Raw genomic sequence first — 18,880 nt, forward strand, 5'->3', positions numbered from 1 at the left:
GGTGACTGAACAACCGGCAGTATGTGATGAGTTTGGAGTGATGTGTTGGTCCCCACTTTCGACATGACCGAATCACAGGCATCAAACTTTTATGGCAGGGTAGTTGTATGGTGTAATAAAGTGGACACACTGTATGTGAATGTTGTGCTTTAGTAGCCTGTATTTCCTACATCGTTCAGTATGCGTTTCTCTCTGACTGACAACACAAAAAGATTTAGTGGAGGTTGGTCGAAATAGTCAATATGTGGGCTGCCCTGTCTGAGTCAACTACTCTCAACAAAGCTGTCAGCTATACACAGAGTAAGCATTACGCGTGGTGCTTTCAAACTAGACGAGAAATTTTTTTTGCACAGTTTAGCTCGATACAGAACAATAGTTCTGGCTTTGAATTTGTGACAAATAGCCCTAGACTTGCAGTTCCAACTGATCAAAAATGCAGCCCTCACTAACAGCTCTTACACGAGGCAGGTTATGAATATCAATGATTTCCATCTGCAAGTATAAAATCATGAATAAATGAAATATGTTTTTTCAAAGAGTATTCATACATGTTGCATGTAGATCCTAACAGTTTTGTGGGATACAGAGATCACTTTCAATGCTTATTGTCTAAGTGTTGAGAATGATGATTACTTAATTGCTGGAATACATAACAGAGAACATTGTAATTTGTTAGGTGGGGATCATTACTCATATGTTATTCATATGGTAACTGCTGTAGAGGGAGGCAAAGGTTCCTCTCTGTGAAGCCCAGCTTAGTTAATTGGGTGTGAAGGCTGTTTTCTTATGACAGCGTTACAAAGGTCAAAGGTGTCCCTGCAGTGTGCCTCGCTGGCTAAGTGATGGTGGAGCTCTTGAATGAGCAAAGAGCTTTTGATCTCACTAAGTGCCTCTGTTTATGTAATGTGCTCTTCTCTCCAAATGTGATTTGGTGATAGAACTAGTAAATTGATTATTATCACAGAAGTCCACTATGCATCAGGCCCCCCTTAATGGCTTTTACTCTCAAACCAGTCCTGTGCCAAACAACACTTCTCCCATACGCTTGGTCAGGAGTTTCAAAAAATTGCTAAAACTCACAGATTTACTGATGTGTACGTTAGTGTTACACATGCTGAGTAATTTTGTTAATCAGGCCACCCTGCACAGGTAGTGATTTGCATGCCTCTAAATAGTAAGATCCAACAGGCTTAGCATTTGCATCTCACCATCAACAAGTTTAATAACTCCCACATTATCTTATCTCATAGACCTATGTAATGTTGATATATTATTGACAGCACAGTTGTTTATGGCTAATCAAATGTGATTAATTTAATGGTAAAATAATTATGTATTACCATAAAAATCATTGAATGACTTAATAGATTAAAATGCACAGTAATTACAGTGAAATTAAACAAAATTGTAAATATATTGATAATGTTTCATATGCCTACTTTCCACAATGGTCTCTTCTGTCGGGTGAGGCAGGGAGATTTCAGCTAAGAGTGGATGAGTGTTCTGCACAGGCCACCTACCCAAGGTACCTACCCAAACCCAACCCTGCCTACTATTGCTGAAGACCCAAACTCGAGGTCGAGGCTTTATTTATTTCCATATTTTCTTCTTCAAAGACAAAGTTACTGTACGTACGATATTAGCTTATTTTAAAGATGTAGGCGAGAAGATTAACACAGATAGCAGCTGGTTAGCTTAGCTCAGCACAGAGACCGGAAACAGCTAGCCTAACTCTGTCAAACGGTATACATTTGTACATACATATACATTATATTCCATTTGATAAATCCATATGAAAAAAGTGTATAAACAATGTTGATTTATTGGCTATTGCCAGGCACTCACCGGAGTTCATTGGAAGTTACAGCTCTGCCTGAGAAGACTATAAGCATATGTCAAACTATTACAAATGTCAAACTATCTTTTTAAAGAGAAAGTACAACCGGCATTTTGACATGATACGCTTGGACAGTAGCCCACGGCATCTTGGTATCATGAGCATGGCACTCTTTAGCTTTCAACTAGCTCCAATTTAAACCCACCTACATCAGCATTAGAAGCTAAGAGTAACGTAGTATGAAGAGCGAGAATTTCTCTAAGGGCGATCAGGAGGGGTGGTGGATGAGTCAAACAAACACAGGACTTTTACTCACGGGACCGGCGTTCGTGTCCTGAGTGAAGCCAAAAGCTATATTGTGTGGGGCGACTGTGGCTGAGTGGTCGTCCTTCAATCAAAGGATCGGCGGTTTGATCCCTGGCTCCGCTAGTCGCATGTTGTTGTATCCTCGAGCAAGACACTTAACCCCAAAATTGCTCCCGTGGCTGTGCCTACGGTGTGCGAATGTGGATAGTCTGATAGGCAGGTGGCACTTAACTCCTGCCATCAGTGTGTGAATGGGTGAATGATGACAAGTAGTGTTAAAGTGCTTTGACTGGTCGGAAAGACAAGAAAAGCGCTATACAAGTACAGTCCATTTACCATTTACCATATTTTTACTGACGACGTTCTGACACTACCTCATTGTGTCTTATGACTAACAAAGTAGTTTTTTTGCCTAAACCTAACTGCCACCATTTCACAACTCTAACTGTGTCAACGCTAACCGCAACTGGCTTTAAACAAGAAACTAAAGGGTGAAGATGGGTGCTGTCTCACTGAGAAATTTGGTTTTATTTACTTTCCATTATTTATTGTAATGTCTTCATATGCCACAGCTTTTTGCTAGTATTTCCCTCCATCCATTCATTCATTCATGTTATTTGCACATGTTGATATATTGAGCCACAGTTGGAGAAAAACTCAAAATCTTAAAATCTGTGTTACAAAACATTCTGGATACAAGTCAAAGCCTATCCATGCTGTTTCCAAAGTCAGCTTGTGCAGCTGAATATAAATGTGTAAATCTATAGTCTCTCCTGATCTGACTTCCGTTCTACTGCTCTATAATAAAGTGAAAAAAAATCAAACTGTGCAGGAACTGTAATATTGTCAGTAAAAACCAACTTTAATAAATCCTCTTGGACCCGAGCGCCCCCGCCGTGGGGGCGGAGCATACATCCAAAAAAATTAATCCACTCATAACGTGCACTCATCAGTAACGAATATAATGATGCCGCATACCTGCTCAAACTGCAGCTCCTGCGCTACAAAGTCATCTCAGCTGTTTGTACACACTCCAAACACAACTTATGACAAAGCTACGTATAATACCAAGTAACACAATCGATATAGCGCCACCTAGGCAGTCCTAATCGCCACAATTATGCCAATAACGTTTTGAAAAATGAATTCAATGCTAACACCCGTTAGCTCCGGAGATCGCTAGCGACCAGACGATCGCAGCCATTTTGTTACATTCCGCTACGACACAGCCTCGCAGTTTTACTTACAAAACAAAGCCATCATCATAATCCGCATAATCGATCACATCATAAACCAGCTCCTTACTTTGAGATGTTCTGCAGCAAAAAAAAATAAAAATGAATCTGTTCATGTTTAGTATCTATCTGCGCAGCTCATCCGTCTCTGCCTGGATTCAAAGCTGGCGGTGCCGTCGTGTGCCTCTTGTGCCTGCTAGCGGAAGGGGCAGGGTTATACGTCTCAGCAAATTGGATTTGAGAAATTTGACACTCGGGTAGTTTTTATTTTCTCATTGGCTAACGGATTCTGTCATTCAAAGTCACGTTAGGTTGTTTCGACAGAGCAGGCTGTGACGTGTCTATGGAACGTTCATTGGGTCAAATCGGCCCTTCAAACGGTCCGAAAGGCTTTGGAGGATAAAAAACTGGAATTCAGATGATAAAATCCCATGGATGACAAACATTAACAGTCTCAGAGAGGATCCAGGCTCTCAAAATGATGCCAAACTGCTGCATATGGATAGATTGAACACTATTAGTGATAAAATAAGTGAAATATATAATTATATAGTATATAAAATTACAATGAAACAGCTGGAACAAAATTACATTTTGGTTGACCTCGTTTGACCTCTCCATACTAGATCAAGATGTACTAGATAAAGCTTCACTTTATCAAAGTACAAATTTGTTTAGAGACCCTCAACATATAGTTCTATGATCTGGGAGAGCTGGAAAGCTTGGACCTACATGATTTCTAATAAAGAAATATCCTGAAATTGTTTTTTTTTCCATTCGAAAATTAGAATTTTCAATTTGTGCTGTGTGCCATCTTAACTTACTCTTAACCAGTAACATATATACTGATATTTACACATATCAACACATCTCACAAGTGTTAGGATTATTTTAGTACCAAAAGTATTAAAATAGCCCTTACAGTTGCAACGCTACACTCATTATCGTATGGGCATGCTATTTTTGAGCTGAGGGCCTAAAAATCGGTCTAGGGTCCAAGAGGTTTTAACCATTTTTTTCCACATTCAGCTTGCACTGTGCCTCTGTCCTCCACCTGACATGCAAGTTATCGGTAACCTGCACCAAGGGTTAGAGTATGTGTTCAGGATTCTAAGAGCCCTGTAATACATTGTATCAGGCTCCCAAGGTGAAAGGGAGCGACAGGGGCCCAAGATTAATTCAAGCCACAGTATAATGAGGCTGCTCTAAGACTTCCCCGGTGAATAACGACAAATGGCTTTTGTTTGTGCCAGCTTTGCTATTTTTAATAGATAACTTCAGTAATTCCTTTTCATGTCCGAGTCTCATCTGCCACAGCCAGAGAAAACTGAAAAGAGTGGAATAAACTGTAATTGAGAGAAGCTTTTATGAAGTGACAGGGTATTTTCATACTCTAGTGGAAGTAATCCCAAGCAGGGAGAGCAGTGGTGGTGGATCTGAGACGACAGTGCTGTTCTCACTCTGGAGAAAAGTCTTTCATTGAGCACAACAAATATCTCGCCTCCAATCACTTTGCTCTTGACTGAATGGACATTTGCATGGAGGATTCTTGTGCAGGAGCCATCAAATCAAAGATTTTACTTCTCAGGGACAAGACCATCACTCTGGTGATAATTGAAGTCCCAATTAATAATCACTGTAACTGCTCCATCGCCCTCAGATATATCATGCCTGATTCTACAAGGTCAAAGCCATCCCATGTAGGCTGGACCAATTCTTATTAACACCTGACCCTAACGCAGTGATCGGCCCACTGCAGCAAATAAGTGAAGAATTCCAAGTCAGGATACAGCACATGCATAGTCGATCTATAATTCTATTATTATCAGCCGCAACATGAACTTAAATCTGCCGTAAATAATTTTTTGACCACTTGGGACATACAATAAGCTGTAAACAGAACATATTATATTATCTATGATCACATGAAGTGTATATGGTAAAATATTGACAAATGATGAACATGTGGCATTTCTTTGAAGTCATGTTTGTGGTCACCTGAGGAATCATATTCACTCTCATTTTAGCTCTTTTTTGGTCACCCCCAATTTCTAAGAAAAATGTCTGGCTCTTTATTTTGCTAAATATGTCCATCAGCTCTTTGCTAATTTCAGAATGAGAATTGTGTCTTCTGTTTGACAATGGCCAGGTAGAGCAGTGTTTTTAGAGACTTTTTGTATTGATATAAACAGCTGCCTGCTTCTGCTGGATATTGGGTCGATATGAACAGACTAAACCTAAAGAAGCACCTAAAAAAATGTAAGGTCTTTTCCCAAGTTTAATCCATGGTGGGGAAGCTTTATTGCGTCTTGTTTTTCATCTACAGTTGACATTTGTATCACCAGATGTAAAGTACTGTATCGTTTTTTTTCATCATGACAAAGGAGCTATTTATTTCTCTATTTTTTCTTGATATAATTTAATAGCAATATAATTACTGAGTCTTGTAAAAAACACTCTCAATATGGGCGACCCGAAAGACGAGTGGTTTGGGCGCATACCACATTGGCGCAAATGCCCTGAACAGAGTCTTTGGATCGGGTCTGTGTCTATAATTCAAATTAATTCATACTTTATCTTATATTCAGTTTTTCAAATCAAAATTTAATAAAAATTATACATGTCACAAAACACTGTGCACTTCAATCTTCTTCTCATTCCATTTATTTTCTCTCTCTGTGTCTCAGTGGTCTTAGAGTTCATGTTAACCCAGATGTGCCCAATATTATAAAGTTTGTGGGTGTTGTGGTTTTTAGAGTAAAGTTTTATTTTATATTGTGTGGCTAATTGTTGTAGTTTTGTTACTTGTTTCTATCAGTCATGACTTTGTACCCATCAAAGTACAGTCATTCCGGCGGTATGGGGACACGGCAACAGGGAAAGAAACAGCAGTCAGATGGGTTCTGAACAGGTTTCTGTTCACTTAGCTCTTTCTTATGCACTTGCCCTTCGTCTTGATAATGCTAATGCTTTTTTTTTTTTTTAAACAGAGTCACTGTATGTTATGTGAGAGCTGACATAATAGCACAATGATTTGGTTGCCGCTTTTGGTCTATGAGTGGAGGAGGAGCAGGAAGACAGGAGCAGAGCCGGTGGTTCTCTAACCTCCATGTGAGCTTCTATACTGTAGATTGGTGCTGGGGCTTTGAGTCGTCAGGCGAGCATCATCTTCTTTGCACCCTTCAGTTCACAGGAAATGTCATGACCCAGAGAACAAATGCGTTGATGTACAAAAATACATTTATTTGAAACAATTTCAAAATGACAGTTTCCTTACCATAGAAATATTGAAATAAAGATGAAACAGAACATTACTGATGATGCATGCATTGTAGATTTTTGTGCACTGAAGAACATTGCTATGCCTTCTGAAATATGACCAAAGTAAGAATATCTTTCAATTTTCAAGTATGGATCCCCGCGAAAATCTGGTTCTTACAGTATAATGTGGCATTTAAGATACCAGAAGAGGCAACAATTTCCAGTGATCAAAGTGGTGATTGAATGAACAATGAGGAAATCACCCAACATGTATGAATTTATTTTACTGGGGACAGTTCCAATAATTCTGAGCAGATGTGAAACAATATTTTTAATAGCTATTCTCCACTTTCTTTTCAGACTTTTACAGAGTTCCAAATTCTTGCCCAGCTACAACTGCTACAAAGCATTAAGGCCTGGCTATGAACCAGTCTAGTCCTCATACATTCTTTACAATATCAAAGGGTCCAAGAGGGGAAAAAAAGAAGAAACAACAAGTATGATTTGAGTAGCACTAAGCACAAACTTTTTGATAGTTCTTTTACTGTTTCTCCAAATACTGTTTTGTTAATAAGAATCAGAACAAAGTGAAAATCCAAACACTTTGCTCATGACAGTTGAAAACAACAAACAAAGTTATAAAACAATCATTCTTCAATGTGTATTCTGTCTGCAGTAACAAGGCTTGGCATGGCTGTTCGGTTTGAGATGAGAACTCCGTTTGAGGTAATGCATGTGTGATGTGACAGCCTCTAACTTTGTGCAGTGTTCCCCTGTCCCTCTCGCTTCTCCTGCAAGTGCTGTTTACTTGAGCTGAGCATTGTGGGAAAGCTCTGAACGGGGCATCCTCTGCTCAGCTGTCCAGCTTCCTTTGATTATCATCATGCTGGATACCAGGAGACCGACGGGAGACAACCCGTGGCCACTCAGCTTTTGTAGTCCTGGAGAACACAGCGCTGATGGACAGTTGTATGCTGGGAAAACGATACTCCCTCATGTCAAACTAACCGCAAAGCAGTGAGTCAAGTGTGGGCTTGTAAAAGAAGCCTGTTGGCACAAGGACGAGTGGATTCATTACCAGCGAGATTGTACTGTGTATAATCTGTTTGTACACTTACGGGAAAATTCAAAAAGGATTGCACGGCTTTTGAGGCCAATAAACCTGTGCAAAGAAGATAGAAAGAAAGCTTGTAATTCTCAAAGCACCTGCCGAGGGTGAAATGCTTCCCTAACTGTGTTGCCAAGCAAAAAGCGTCTCGGTGCTCCTGTGATATTTGCACATTTTTAAATGTAGTAATATGCAGATATTTAGCATAAAATATGCCCCTTTCTAGTCAAATGAGCTGTATTGCAGAAAAAATCCAATTCAATAAAAACAGCGCTGATGTGCAGTTACACTGAATTTATTAGTGTAACTGCATTGAGGGGTGAATTCACAAAGAATGGATTGCGGCCGCTGACAGCACCATGGGCAGTGCATTATTTGCAACCACTGTCTGCTCTGACTATGGGTCCGATTCACTAAAGACCTAATCATATTGCTGCACAAATATAATTTGCATCTGATTGCAATCACCTACGTGGTAAAGTATAAATAGGCTTAAAGCCAATGCGTCGGTTGTGACGGGTGACCGTCTGAGCCAGGAATGCATCAAACTGTATACGCCTCTGCACTGCAGAACACTGTTGCAGGTGGGTGATACTTCATTAATGAGAAAAATAATAATTATATGCTCTTATTTTAAGAGTTTTCTGAGACATTTGAGACAACTTTTGAGTTTGTTCAATACATACAACCCTAATTGTGTGGGACAGGTGTGTCATGAAAATTAAATAAATAAAGCTCCCTAATGTCATTTTTAAAAACAAGATTAAATAATTAACAAAGTTACGCTGCTGTGCCTCATGCATAGATGCGCACAGCATCTCTCTTAATTTTTGTTGCCATGGGATCGCCAAAGGTAATTAATAAACTAAAAAAATGTCTCAAAATTAGAAAATATAATTCATTTTCTCCTCATTAATGTTGTATCATTTCCTCCACCCGCATATACTGTATGTGCTCTGCGGCGCAGAGGCGTATATGGGCACGACGAAAGGAGAGAAGTTAAATGAGTCTAACCAGAGCCCAGTCTATATGGCCTCACAACCGACTCATTGGCCCCAGCACATTAATACTTTGCCACATCGATAATTGGAGTCAGACGCAAAAAAACAGGCTAATTGCACTAAGCTGCAAAACTTTATTGGCTTTATTTGTGCTGTAATAACTTTACGTCAATATCTTAGTGACTCAGACCTTGAGTTGGGGCAGATAGAGGTTGCAAGTGACAGGCAATTTATGGTGATATCATCTTTGTGTATTTTTTTAGATGTTTAAATTAATACAAATGTTACAGTCTTCATATTTAGAGACAATATTCAAGTTTTAGTTTATTTTTATTTCCAAATGAACGGAAATGTTTGTGAGACAATTTTAGCCATTAAATGTAAACAGTCCTCAAGATGTGTGGAGCAGACGTCCTAAAACCCTGTGCAGGACCAAGTGAGAAACACTGCACTAATGGGTTCATTCCAACTCACTGTTATATCCATGTATGGACAAAATAATGAGCTATTTTTGATATTCTATATTCAATATAACATGAGCAATGTTAAAATATTTATACTCTGTAGGCTTTCCGAGAGATGGATTTCAAAAGCAGTAGGTGTAACCTTAAACAAGTGCAAGTAACATGTATTCATAAATAACTAAAAGATTCATATTTGTATTAAGATTGGTATTTTGCCAAACAGAAACTGAATTAAAAATAGAACCTGCTATCAGAAGCCAAACCTGTACCTACTGCTATTTTAGATATATCACCATTTATTTTTTTAAATGAATGTCATCATGGTTCTCCCATCACTTGAATATTGTGAATTTGATCACTGGTCGCCACAATACATATTTATAATAACTGATACAGCTTTTGTTCTGGGGCCAAATCAGAACTACCAGAGCCAATGGAAAGTAACGTTTGTTTCAGGTAGGTTAAAAACTGTCATCTGTGTAAAAATGTCTGAATATCTATTGTATATTCCTAATGCAAATATAAATATATTGAATATGTTGATCTTATGCATTTCACTCTCAAGGAAATGGTGGGAAGTTGACTATGTTTTATGCCAACACAGTTCTACCTGCATTAACATCCAAACCCTTTTCTACAGGATACATATCGCCCAACAGTAACTGAGGAAAATGAAAGCAATACAGAAGTCGAGGCAAAGTCGATCTGGCTCTTCTGATGAATGATTAGAAAATAACTATTTACAACACTTGCTTATCTACAACACAGAAATTGTGTCCTCAATAAGAACATGCACAAGTCAAGGACCTTAGCAAAAACAAAATTGATTTTTGACTTTTTAACACACTTTAAAAAACAACAACAACAGACCATTGTCAGATCCTCTGTCGTCGCCATGGTACTCAGACTACGAGCATATAGAAAGTAATAATATATACATTTAACAGAACAGATGATAATATTGTACATTTTGATAATATTCCCTGTTTGATTGAAGACTCAGACATTATAGTCTTTATATAGGCAGAAATGACTTTCAAAGCAAACTCCTTTGGAAATGTACATAACTCTTCATAGGTTTTGATGAAAGGTATTTCAGTCTGCAAATGAATGTCGTTATGTAGCTTACATCCACAAAACTGTATACATTGTTTGCCAGTAATTACAATGATCTCATTGAGTAACTTGACATTTGCTGCATGGATGTTGTTGAACGAGGCATCCGTGCAAGTCTGTATAAATGAGGTCCCTTAGAAAACTATTAACATCAGCTGTGTTGAGAATTACAAAACAGAAAAAGAGAACCCCCGACACTGTAATACTTTGCTCTGTACATAAACTGTTGCTCCGGCTTTACACGCTAGTACAGTTTGGAATCTCCCTTGTGCTCTCGCAGGCATTTCCAACTCCTCCTGAGCAGACATGGATGAGACCAAAGAAGAAAAACAAGTCAAGAACAAAGATAGTTAGTTCTGTGTTGGCACTTTGACGCCCCTAACATGAATACCTTCTTTGACATTGACATCACATGTTAATTACTGAAATGTTCTTTTATCAAAGGCTGTGAGGCTGTGAAATAGCATAGAAGTACAAAAGCGGGCCATTACTAAAATGTGTCTTTTTTATTATGACACCTTTAAAAGCTTTTACACACCAGGGTCATGACGGATGAATGAAACAAAATGAAATAGTGAAATACTCGCCTGCGAATATTATATGTCTCTGGCTTTTATTGTGAAAGGTAAGAATAGGAGGAGTGGATCTGGTCTACCCTGCCTTTGTCAAAGTTAAAAAGGAGTAATAAAGTTTGCCGTCTCGGTTCGTAATACAGAGCCTTCAATTTTCTTTAAATTTAAATAGTTTGCAACTCAACCCGCGATTGGTTGATGCCTCATTTGGTGGTGCAAAAAACATTGTTCTGAAAATAATTTAGTTGGTCAAGAAACACCAGTTGAAAAAAATACTTTGACGTGCAAATTAATTACATAAGAAAATGCCCCCGGTGTGTAAAGGCCTATTGAACACACACAGACATGCAGAAGGAATACCTTTTGAAATGTATTAACTATTTGAGACAAGTAAGAAGCTGCTAATATTTATGGCTTAAATTAATGGACATAATCAATGCCACAGATTAATGGGGAACTCCACTGATTTTACACATATGATGTCATTAGAGGTTGATGATGTCATCAGAGTTATATCGGCTTGGGTTTGGACACCATGAATTTGTAAGAAAGAGTGACGAACTGGTTGTTGAATTGGAAAGTTGTGGCTTTTGCTAGGCAGGTAGGGTCTAATGAAAGATATTGTTGAGATGCATTATGGAAAATGTTGTGTCTAGTGTAATAGGGACTAAACATAAGGATAGCTCTCCTCTTTTGCACTGATTAGGACCATTCCTTCCAAAATCTTTTTCCCCTGACTTTTTGGAAGTGCAATATAAAAGTACTGGAGTACCCCTTTTAATGTATTGTTCCTACAAGGGCTACAAATAGTTATTGTTTTCATTATCAAATAATTTTATTTTTAATAATCAATCAATTGTTTGGACTATACAATCTTAGAAAATACAGAGAAATGCTGGTTCCCAAGTTGACATCTAAATGTAAAAGCTCCATAGCACTAATGGTCAAAAACTCCATAGGGTACCTTTCATTTTTAAATATACTAATGTTACCTGCAGAGTGTGGAACAGTTCAACACAAGCTTCTTTTCTACTGACATTTTTAAATCTTGTCTTTTTTTCCTTAAGCGTGTGAGAACAAATTTATTAAATCATTCACATGATTGTTTCTTTTCTATTCACAGTTTTTCCAGTGTATATTTTCAAATTATTATTAAAATTATATTCAGAGTACCATATTAGTATGGCACCTCCTGTACCATCATTAGGTCAAGGTGCTGCAGGATTTCATAACTGGCTTCTATGACGACTACTCTGTGGATGATTACAGCTTGTATGCAAAATATAACGATGGACATTTAACTGAATGGAAATATTCAGCTGGAAATAAAGCAAAATATTGATAATCTTGGTGCTTGAGAGTACACCACAGTGCAAGATCTGTTTCAGTTATTAGATATTCTGAATTTTAACACATGGAATCAGAATCAGCTATCTTTGAGTTGAATGAGGAACTGCACTTGACCTCTACTGCTTAATGTTGGAAAAGCTGCAAGCTCTGTGCATCATGTAAGGTCAGAGTAAGCAACATTCGGTCAATTTACTAATGTTTTCTTCTTCGTTCTGGACTGAAATATTCTTTTTAAATAAGTAATATTTGGACCAAATAGTTAAGTGATTAAGGCTACGGTCTCTGTGCTCCTGCTGGCTTATTGAATCCTGAGGCCTGCTGCATGCTTAGAGATGTTGGTTTTATTAATTATTCATTGTTCTCAGTACTGCAAGCCTTGCTGGAATCTATCCTTCACTATGTTAAAACCCAACCAGGACTGTCTCTACTATGCAGCTGCCTCTGCTTTCCTCCTCTCTTTACAATTAGCAATGCTGGAAGGTGATTAAGGTGCTAACTCTCTGTTTAAAAAATAATTCAAATTCAATAGCTAAATTTATGTCTGGGGGGTGAATCTGCACACATTTATTTTTTGCTTATTCTGAATTTAACTCTAAAACCATCTTCAAATTTAAAAGAAACAAATGCCCTGCATCAGACCAGAGCAAAATCCCTTTCAAGGAACAGTCTTTACAATGAACAGTAATGTCAGCCAGTAAACGTTAAGGTTCCATACATCATTTCACCTATATATGATAGCTCTTCACTTACGTTTGACCCTGGCATCCAGTTCTTTCTCCATGAGTTCTTTGGATGTGGAGAACTCACTCAGAGTGATTTTAGGCGTGCTGTCGCCCTGGCCCACCGAGCCAATCATCTCCTGCTCTTTCTCCTGGTTCACCTCAGCATATATGTTGATCCAAGGTATTTTTCTAAAGATTTACAAAAGAACAGATAACAAATGAGCCTCAAGAAAATGTTAGAATCCATCTAGTGGCTACATTTTTTATATTTTTCTTTTCTAAGAATAAAAGACAAATATATATGTATACATATTGTTTTAAGGCATTATTTTCACAACTCAAACAAAATAAGTTGAAGATGACAAACCTGTTAAAACCAACATTTCTCTACTAACCTCAAAGACAGCAGTGCCATGGGCTCTCCAACTTTCAAAGTCATATCTAAGTAACTAATCTATACGAAAATTACAGTAAAATCTTTTCCCATCTGCATTTGTTATACTTAATATACATCTTTATTTAGTCACTATCTAATTTATTTCCAATTACTATTCATTTTGGTTATTAATTGCTCTGTTTTGTCAACTGTGAGATTTCTTGAAAAATGCATGCTCTTTAGACTAATGGGAAAAAATTCATATCCATAATTAATGACAGCTTTTCCATTTCCCTGCGACTCTCCAAGAGAATCATTTTGAGTATGAATAATTTATTCAGCAAATAACAGCCTAAGCACAGCAACTGCATATTAAACCATTTGATGGTCGTTTTCTCCGCATTTTATCACTGATTACTGTGTGTGAGCCTCATGCATCGGAATCCTGCTAGAAGTCTGTCTACAACCTCAAGGGGGACTTGTCGAATCAAATACCAAAACGTGACTGATTGATTGGTCCAGACTGTGCTCATCTGGCATCATCAATAATGGACAGTATGGTAATATATACTGCATATACTAGCGTTCTAAGTCCAGCAGGTGGAAGTAATCATACAGGTGGGTACCTCTTGAATTTGTAGATGAGGAACACTGCTAGGCCCAGGAACACCACTGAGAGGAGCATCAGCATAGCGGAGCTGCTGTGTCTGGGGTTAGAGTCCACCAACGGTGCTGTGGGAGCAGGAGAGAGGACAGGAACAAGTCTGCTATCATTACACATGCTTCAATGTCATTGTCTGCCTTTTTGTTTGTTTATAATATTTTACCTCAACTTGCCCAGACTAGCTATTTGGGTAAATGTGCCTACATTGTCCCTGATAATATGTTAAGTATGTGAGTTAGTAAGTGAAGTTAAAATGTTGAAAGCCGTTATATAATCATTCCCCTGTATGGACAATTTGTTAGTTAATTGGGAACAACAGTTGGAAGAGTAAAAAATAGACACGGTTTTACATAATTAGTTGTTAGTGTGCACTCAAGAAAATGAGAAAGATTGCAATTTGTATGTTGATAGAAACTGATGACAAATACATGTTTTACACAGCATACATATTGTTATGCTAAACTGCCTAAGCACTTATTAGTATATTAGTATGTATACATGTATAAAATACATAGCAATGCTTCTTTGCATTCTGCTCTTCCTTGGGAACTACAGTTCCCAACTAACTAGGCGGACCACTACATCATAATTATGATTAATGAGCACTGTCCCTGATAATAAGTCAAGTAAAATAAATGAAGCAATATAAATCAATGTATAACTGAAAATAGAAAGGTTTCTTAAAACCTTGTTAAAAATTTTTCTTTTGTTTTTGGTAGTTTATCATGAGGCTATATCTGATCTATTTACATAAAATAAATATACATTTGGTACATTTCCATCAACTGGTTAGGAGTGGATAAACTCGCCTATGATAAGCATGGTTTGGTCAGAAGGGGGGCGCTATAGGATGCGTACGCATGGCTGCAATCTGCCAGTAAACAGAGTAGAAGAAGTAGATGTTGCGAACCAGAAACAAAACAAGTTGCCATGGCCATCTTACCCATCTAGAGAAAAATGGAGGAGGCATTGGCCATGTTTCATGCTGTCTGGAGACTAAGAAAAGTATTCACACGTTATGGGGATATCGGGAAGACACCGACAGCAGGACGCCAACAGCTGATCAGTCATGTGAATTGAATGTTCATTACATCACAACTCCATAATCCATAAAGAGCGAATTCACAAAGAATGGATTGCTGCAGCTGATAGCAACATGAACTGTGCATCATTTGCACCTGCTATCTGCCCAGGCACAATGTCCGATTGGCAAAAGATATTGGTTAAATGCTATCAAACACGCACATGAAGTTTTGCAGCTGAGGGCAATATGCCCTTTCTTGTACCTATTTGCAATTATCCATGTGGCAAAGAGTAAATGCGCCTGAGGCCACTGTGTCTGATGTGAGGGGTGGGAGTCAGTCTGAGACAGGGGCAGGTGTTTTGAATTACAGTTTCTTACCGTTTTTTTTCTTATTTGTACAGGTTTAGCGGGCGCAAAAGCCATACAATCCTTTATTAGATTTTGCCCCAAAATATTTAACTAATATTTTGAATCCTGCATTGTGTACATCCATGTTTGCTAGCTTGCCATCTTCTTCTTCTTCACTACCTGTGCGGGTGCATTGCTATGCTTCTTTGCTTGTTACTGCCACCTTATTTTGCATAGTGGAACACCTGTGAAACACCTGTGAAACAGGTGGCATGGGTGTGTATTGTGAATGTACAATACAAAAAAGAAGAAGAAATAAACTGGATGTAAATTAAAAAATAAAAAATAAGATCCACATGTTTCTGTGGTTATTGGACATGTTGATGGAGACAATTAGGGGCGAACGTGGCTCATTGGGTAGAGAGGGTCGTCCGGCAACCGCAGCCCACTGCTCCCTGTATAGGGATGAGTCAAATGCAGAGAACTAATTTCCCCTTGCGGGATGAATAAAGTATTATAAAATAAAATAAATAAACATTGCTCCATTGGACTAGTCTTTGTGAAAAACTCCACAGAGTATCATGAATCTGGACTCTTTATGTATTTTATACACGTATATATATATATATATATATATATATATATATATATATATATATATATATATATATTAATATACTAATAAGTGCTTAGGCAGTTTAGCATACAAATATGTATGGTGTTAAAAAATAAAAAATAATTGTCATCAGTTTCTATCAACATACAAATTGCAATCTTTCTCATTTTCTTGAGTGCACATTAACTAATTATGTAACACCGTGTCTATCAGTAAATTAATTACACTGCTCCTTCATGTGTGTGTATATATATATATATATATATATATATATATATATATATATATATATGTATGATGTTGATGATATATGTATGAAGATATGATGATGATAACGGCTTATGAGATGATGAACTTATCTTTAGAATCTCCTCAATTGTCATAAGTTGTGTAAGTATGAAATTGCTGTTTCTATTGCTGGACAAAGAAGATGACAGCTGCAGGTATTTCTTATAATTCAGGTGGATTTTAAATGGTTAAATGCACTTACATGCACTTCAAACAAGAAGCCAACCAAACGAGCACTGACTATGATTAAGTGCTCTAAGGCATGTACCTTAAATTATTATCATTATTTTGAAGAGTGCATTCATTTCTGTCTTTGGAGGGAAATCACATAGCATTCTCCAATGTTTCCGTGCTACTCCCGAGCCCTTCGGCTCAGAGACAGTGGTGCGTATGCTGCTGACCTTTCTCAAGCAGCTTGAAGGCTTTTTAGACCTTTTCTTGGGAGGTGAAATATAAAGAGGGATCCAGCTGGGTACACCTCCAATGTCATTAGAGTGCAGCACACCACAGAATGTCACAGAGCAGCACATGCCAGGCTGTTAATACCTAGCACTTTGAGCTACAGACAACTCATGGCTGTGTGCCTCTAGAGACTGTGTGCCTAATGAAACCGGCCAAGCAATGATACAATGTAAGTATATCTGTCCAGCAGTGGAACACAGGAGTTGTTGAGGACTACCAATAACAATAAAAATAGTAGAGCTGTCCAGACCAGCCACGTTTTTTTTACAATCAATGTGCCTCCATGAATCCAGCATTGATTTGATACTTACAACAGTTTGAAGTTTTTCGAGTGTCGCCCAACCTCCCCAGTATTCAAGGGCTGACTCTGAATTTTGTTTCTGCCCTTAAATTGTACAGTGTTCTTTCTCAAGGACTAAATAATCAACATAATTATACTCAGTGTAACACCCACGTTGTGGTTGGATGGTGATTCAAGAAATAGAACAGATGTTCAGCTTTTGATGGCAGTCATAAAAGATCGTCTCAAGGAGCTCCACTTGAAATCAAACCCCCTCCCATACTCCCCTGTGTTTTTGTGCCTGGAAAGGAGGCAGACTGACAGGAATTTTAAGTGGTGGACCAAAGAAAAACTCTTGTTGTCAAAACATGGTTATTACAGTTCTATTTCATGTCAGTTCAAAATGAAGAACAGTAAATGATAGGGCCTTATTGAAATTGCCTGTGCAAGTTGAATTATTATGGTTAATAACTTAATGGCAATATTGAAAGCAGCAAGAGCAAATGTTTCTTACCCAGTGTTAACTGTGTGTTGTACACAATCACCCTTACACCAGGCTTGAGCTCGAACTCCACCAGATTTTGGTTCAGCGCGCTTACAATTATATCGGATACCTGTTAAACACATGCAACATGGTGTTTGACAGGCAAAGAGCGATCTATTTGATACCATTTCAACAATTCGTAATATAAAATGTATGCCTTGTCACTCATACCTGCTCTAGCCCCTCCTCACTCTTTTTCTTGCCCTCTGATTGGTTCTTGTGAGGTAACAGGAAGAGCTCAGCAGCTGTTGGAACTCCTGGGAACACGGCTACCAAGAGCTGCTCCTCTGGGAAGTCAGACACCTGTGACAAGGCAGAAAAAATTACCTTTGACGGTGATTATTACAAATAGCTTCATCAATTAAAAATAGGTGGCTTTGCTCTGTGCCAATGAAGTCATATGATTACATCAGTTAAGTCAGCCAGCTCACCTGGAGTGGATTGTTTTGAGCATGAAATACATGTACTGCATTTGTACGGCATGCAAAAGGAAGCACAACAGGGAGTGGGGAGTCACAAATGATAGCGTCCCCTCCAGAGGAACGTCGACTCACTACACTGCCAACATCAAAAGGACGTGTTGGATATATGTTGAAAACCTCTTGAACCCTAACCCTATATATATTTAGGCCTCTGCTCGAAAATTGCATACCCATACTAAAAATAGTTTATTTCTGTAACCACAAGGTGTATTTGAATACTTTTGGTGTTATAATAAAGGGAACACTTGTGAGATTTGTTCAGATGTGTAAATATCAGCATATATGTTACTGGTTAAGAGTAAATGAAGATGGCACACAGCACAAATTGAAAATTTTCAGGATGATTATTTCTTTGGAATGATGTAGCTTGAAGGTTTAAACCTCTCCCAAATCATAGCACAATATGTGAACATTCTCTGTGCAAAGTCTGACTTTGATAAAGTGAAACACAACAAAATTAGATAAGTTTTAGTAAAGAGAGTTCAGACAAGGTTTCCAAATTGCTCCTTTTGGCATAATGTGTGCCATTTTAATTTTCTCATGTACCAAATTATATATTTCACTTGTATATCACTAATGGTGTTCAATTCATCCAAATACAGCAGTTTTGGCTTTATTTAAAGGCCAGAATCCTCTGTGAGCCCTCTCTGACTCCCTCAGCTCACTCGCTTCTTTTCAGATTCCAGCCCGGAGAGAGGAACGAGGAAATATGTTTTAGGAGACACGAGACGTCCTTTCCTCAGTTGCGTCACGTGAAGCGACGTCTGTTTCTGATGATGGCGGCCGCTGATCACAGCTGGATCAGCTGTCAATCGGCTTTAACA

The 18,880-nt window shown here is 38.2% G+C and overlaps 1 protein-coding gene across 1 annotated transcript in view; it reads right to left on the bottom strand.

Annotated features, from left to right (window-relative positions):
• Positions 1-6,600: 6,600 nt before the first annotated feature.
• Positions 6,601-18,880, bottom strand: part of sorcs3a (sortilin related VPS10 domain containing receptor 3a) — a 232,958-nt gene continuing 220,678 nt past the window's right edge. Inside the window, exons 23-27 of the mRNA XM_068726990.1 lie at positions 17,746-17,877; positions 17,545-17,644; positions 13,975-14,080; positions 13,001-13,161; positions 6,601-10,624 (exon numbers count right to left, since the gene is read on the bottom strand). Of these exons, the coding sequence (XP_068583091.1) occupies positions 10,566-10,624; positions 13,001-13,161; positions 13,975-14,080; positions 17,545-17,644; positions 17,746-17,877 (558 nt within the window). The 3' untranslated portion in view covers positions 6,601-10,565. The remainder of the gene's footprint in view (positions 10,625-13,000; positions 13,162-13,974; positions 14,081-17,544; positions 17,645-17,745; positions 17,878-18,880) is intronic.

This window comes from Cebidichthys violaceus, unplaced genomic scaffold, assembly GCF_023349555.1.
Source record: "Cebidichthys violaceus isolate CVI_PGR_0920_01 unplaced genomic scaffold, fCebVio1.0.p SCAF_4, whole genome shotgun sequence".
NCBI classification, from domain to species: Eukaryota; Metazoa; Chordata; class Actinopteri; order Perciformes; family Stichaeidae; genus Cebidichthys; species Cebidichthys violaceus.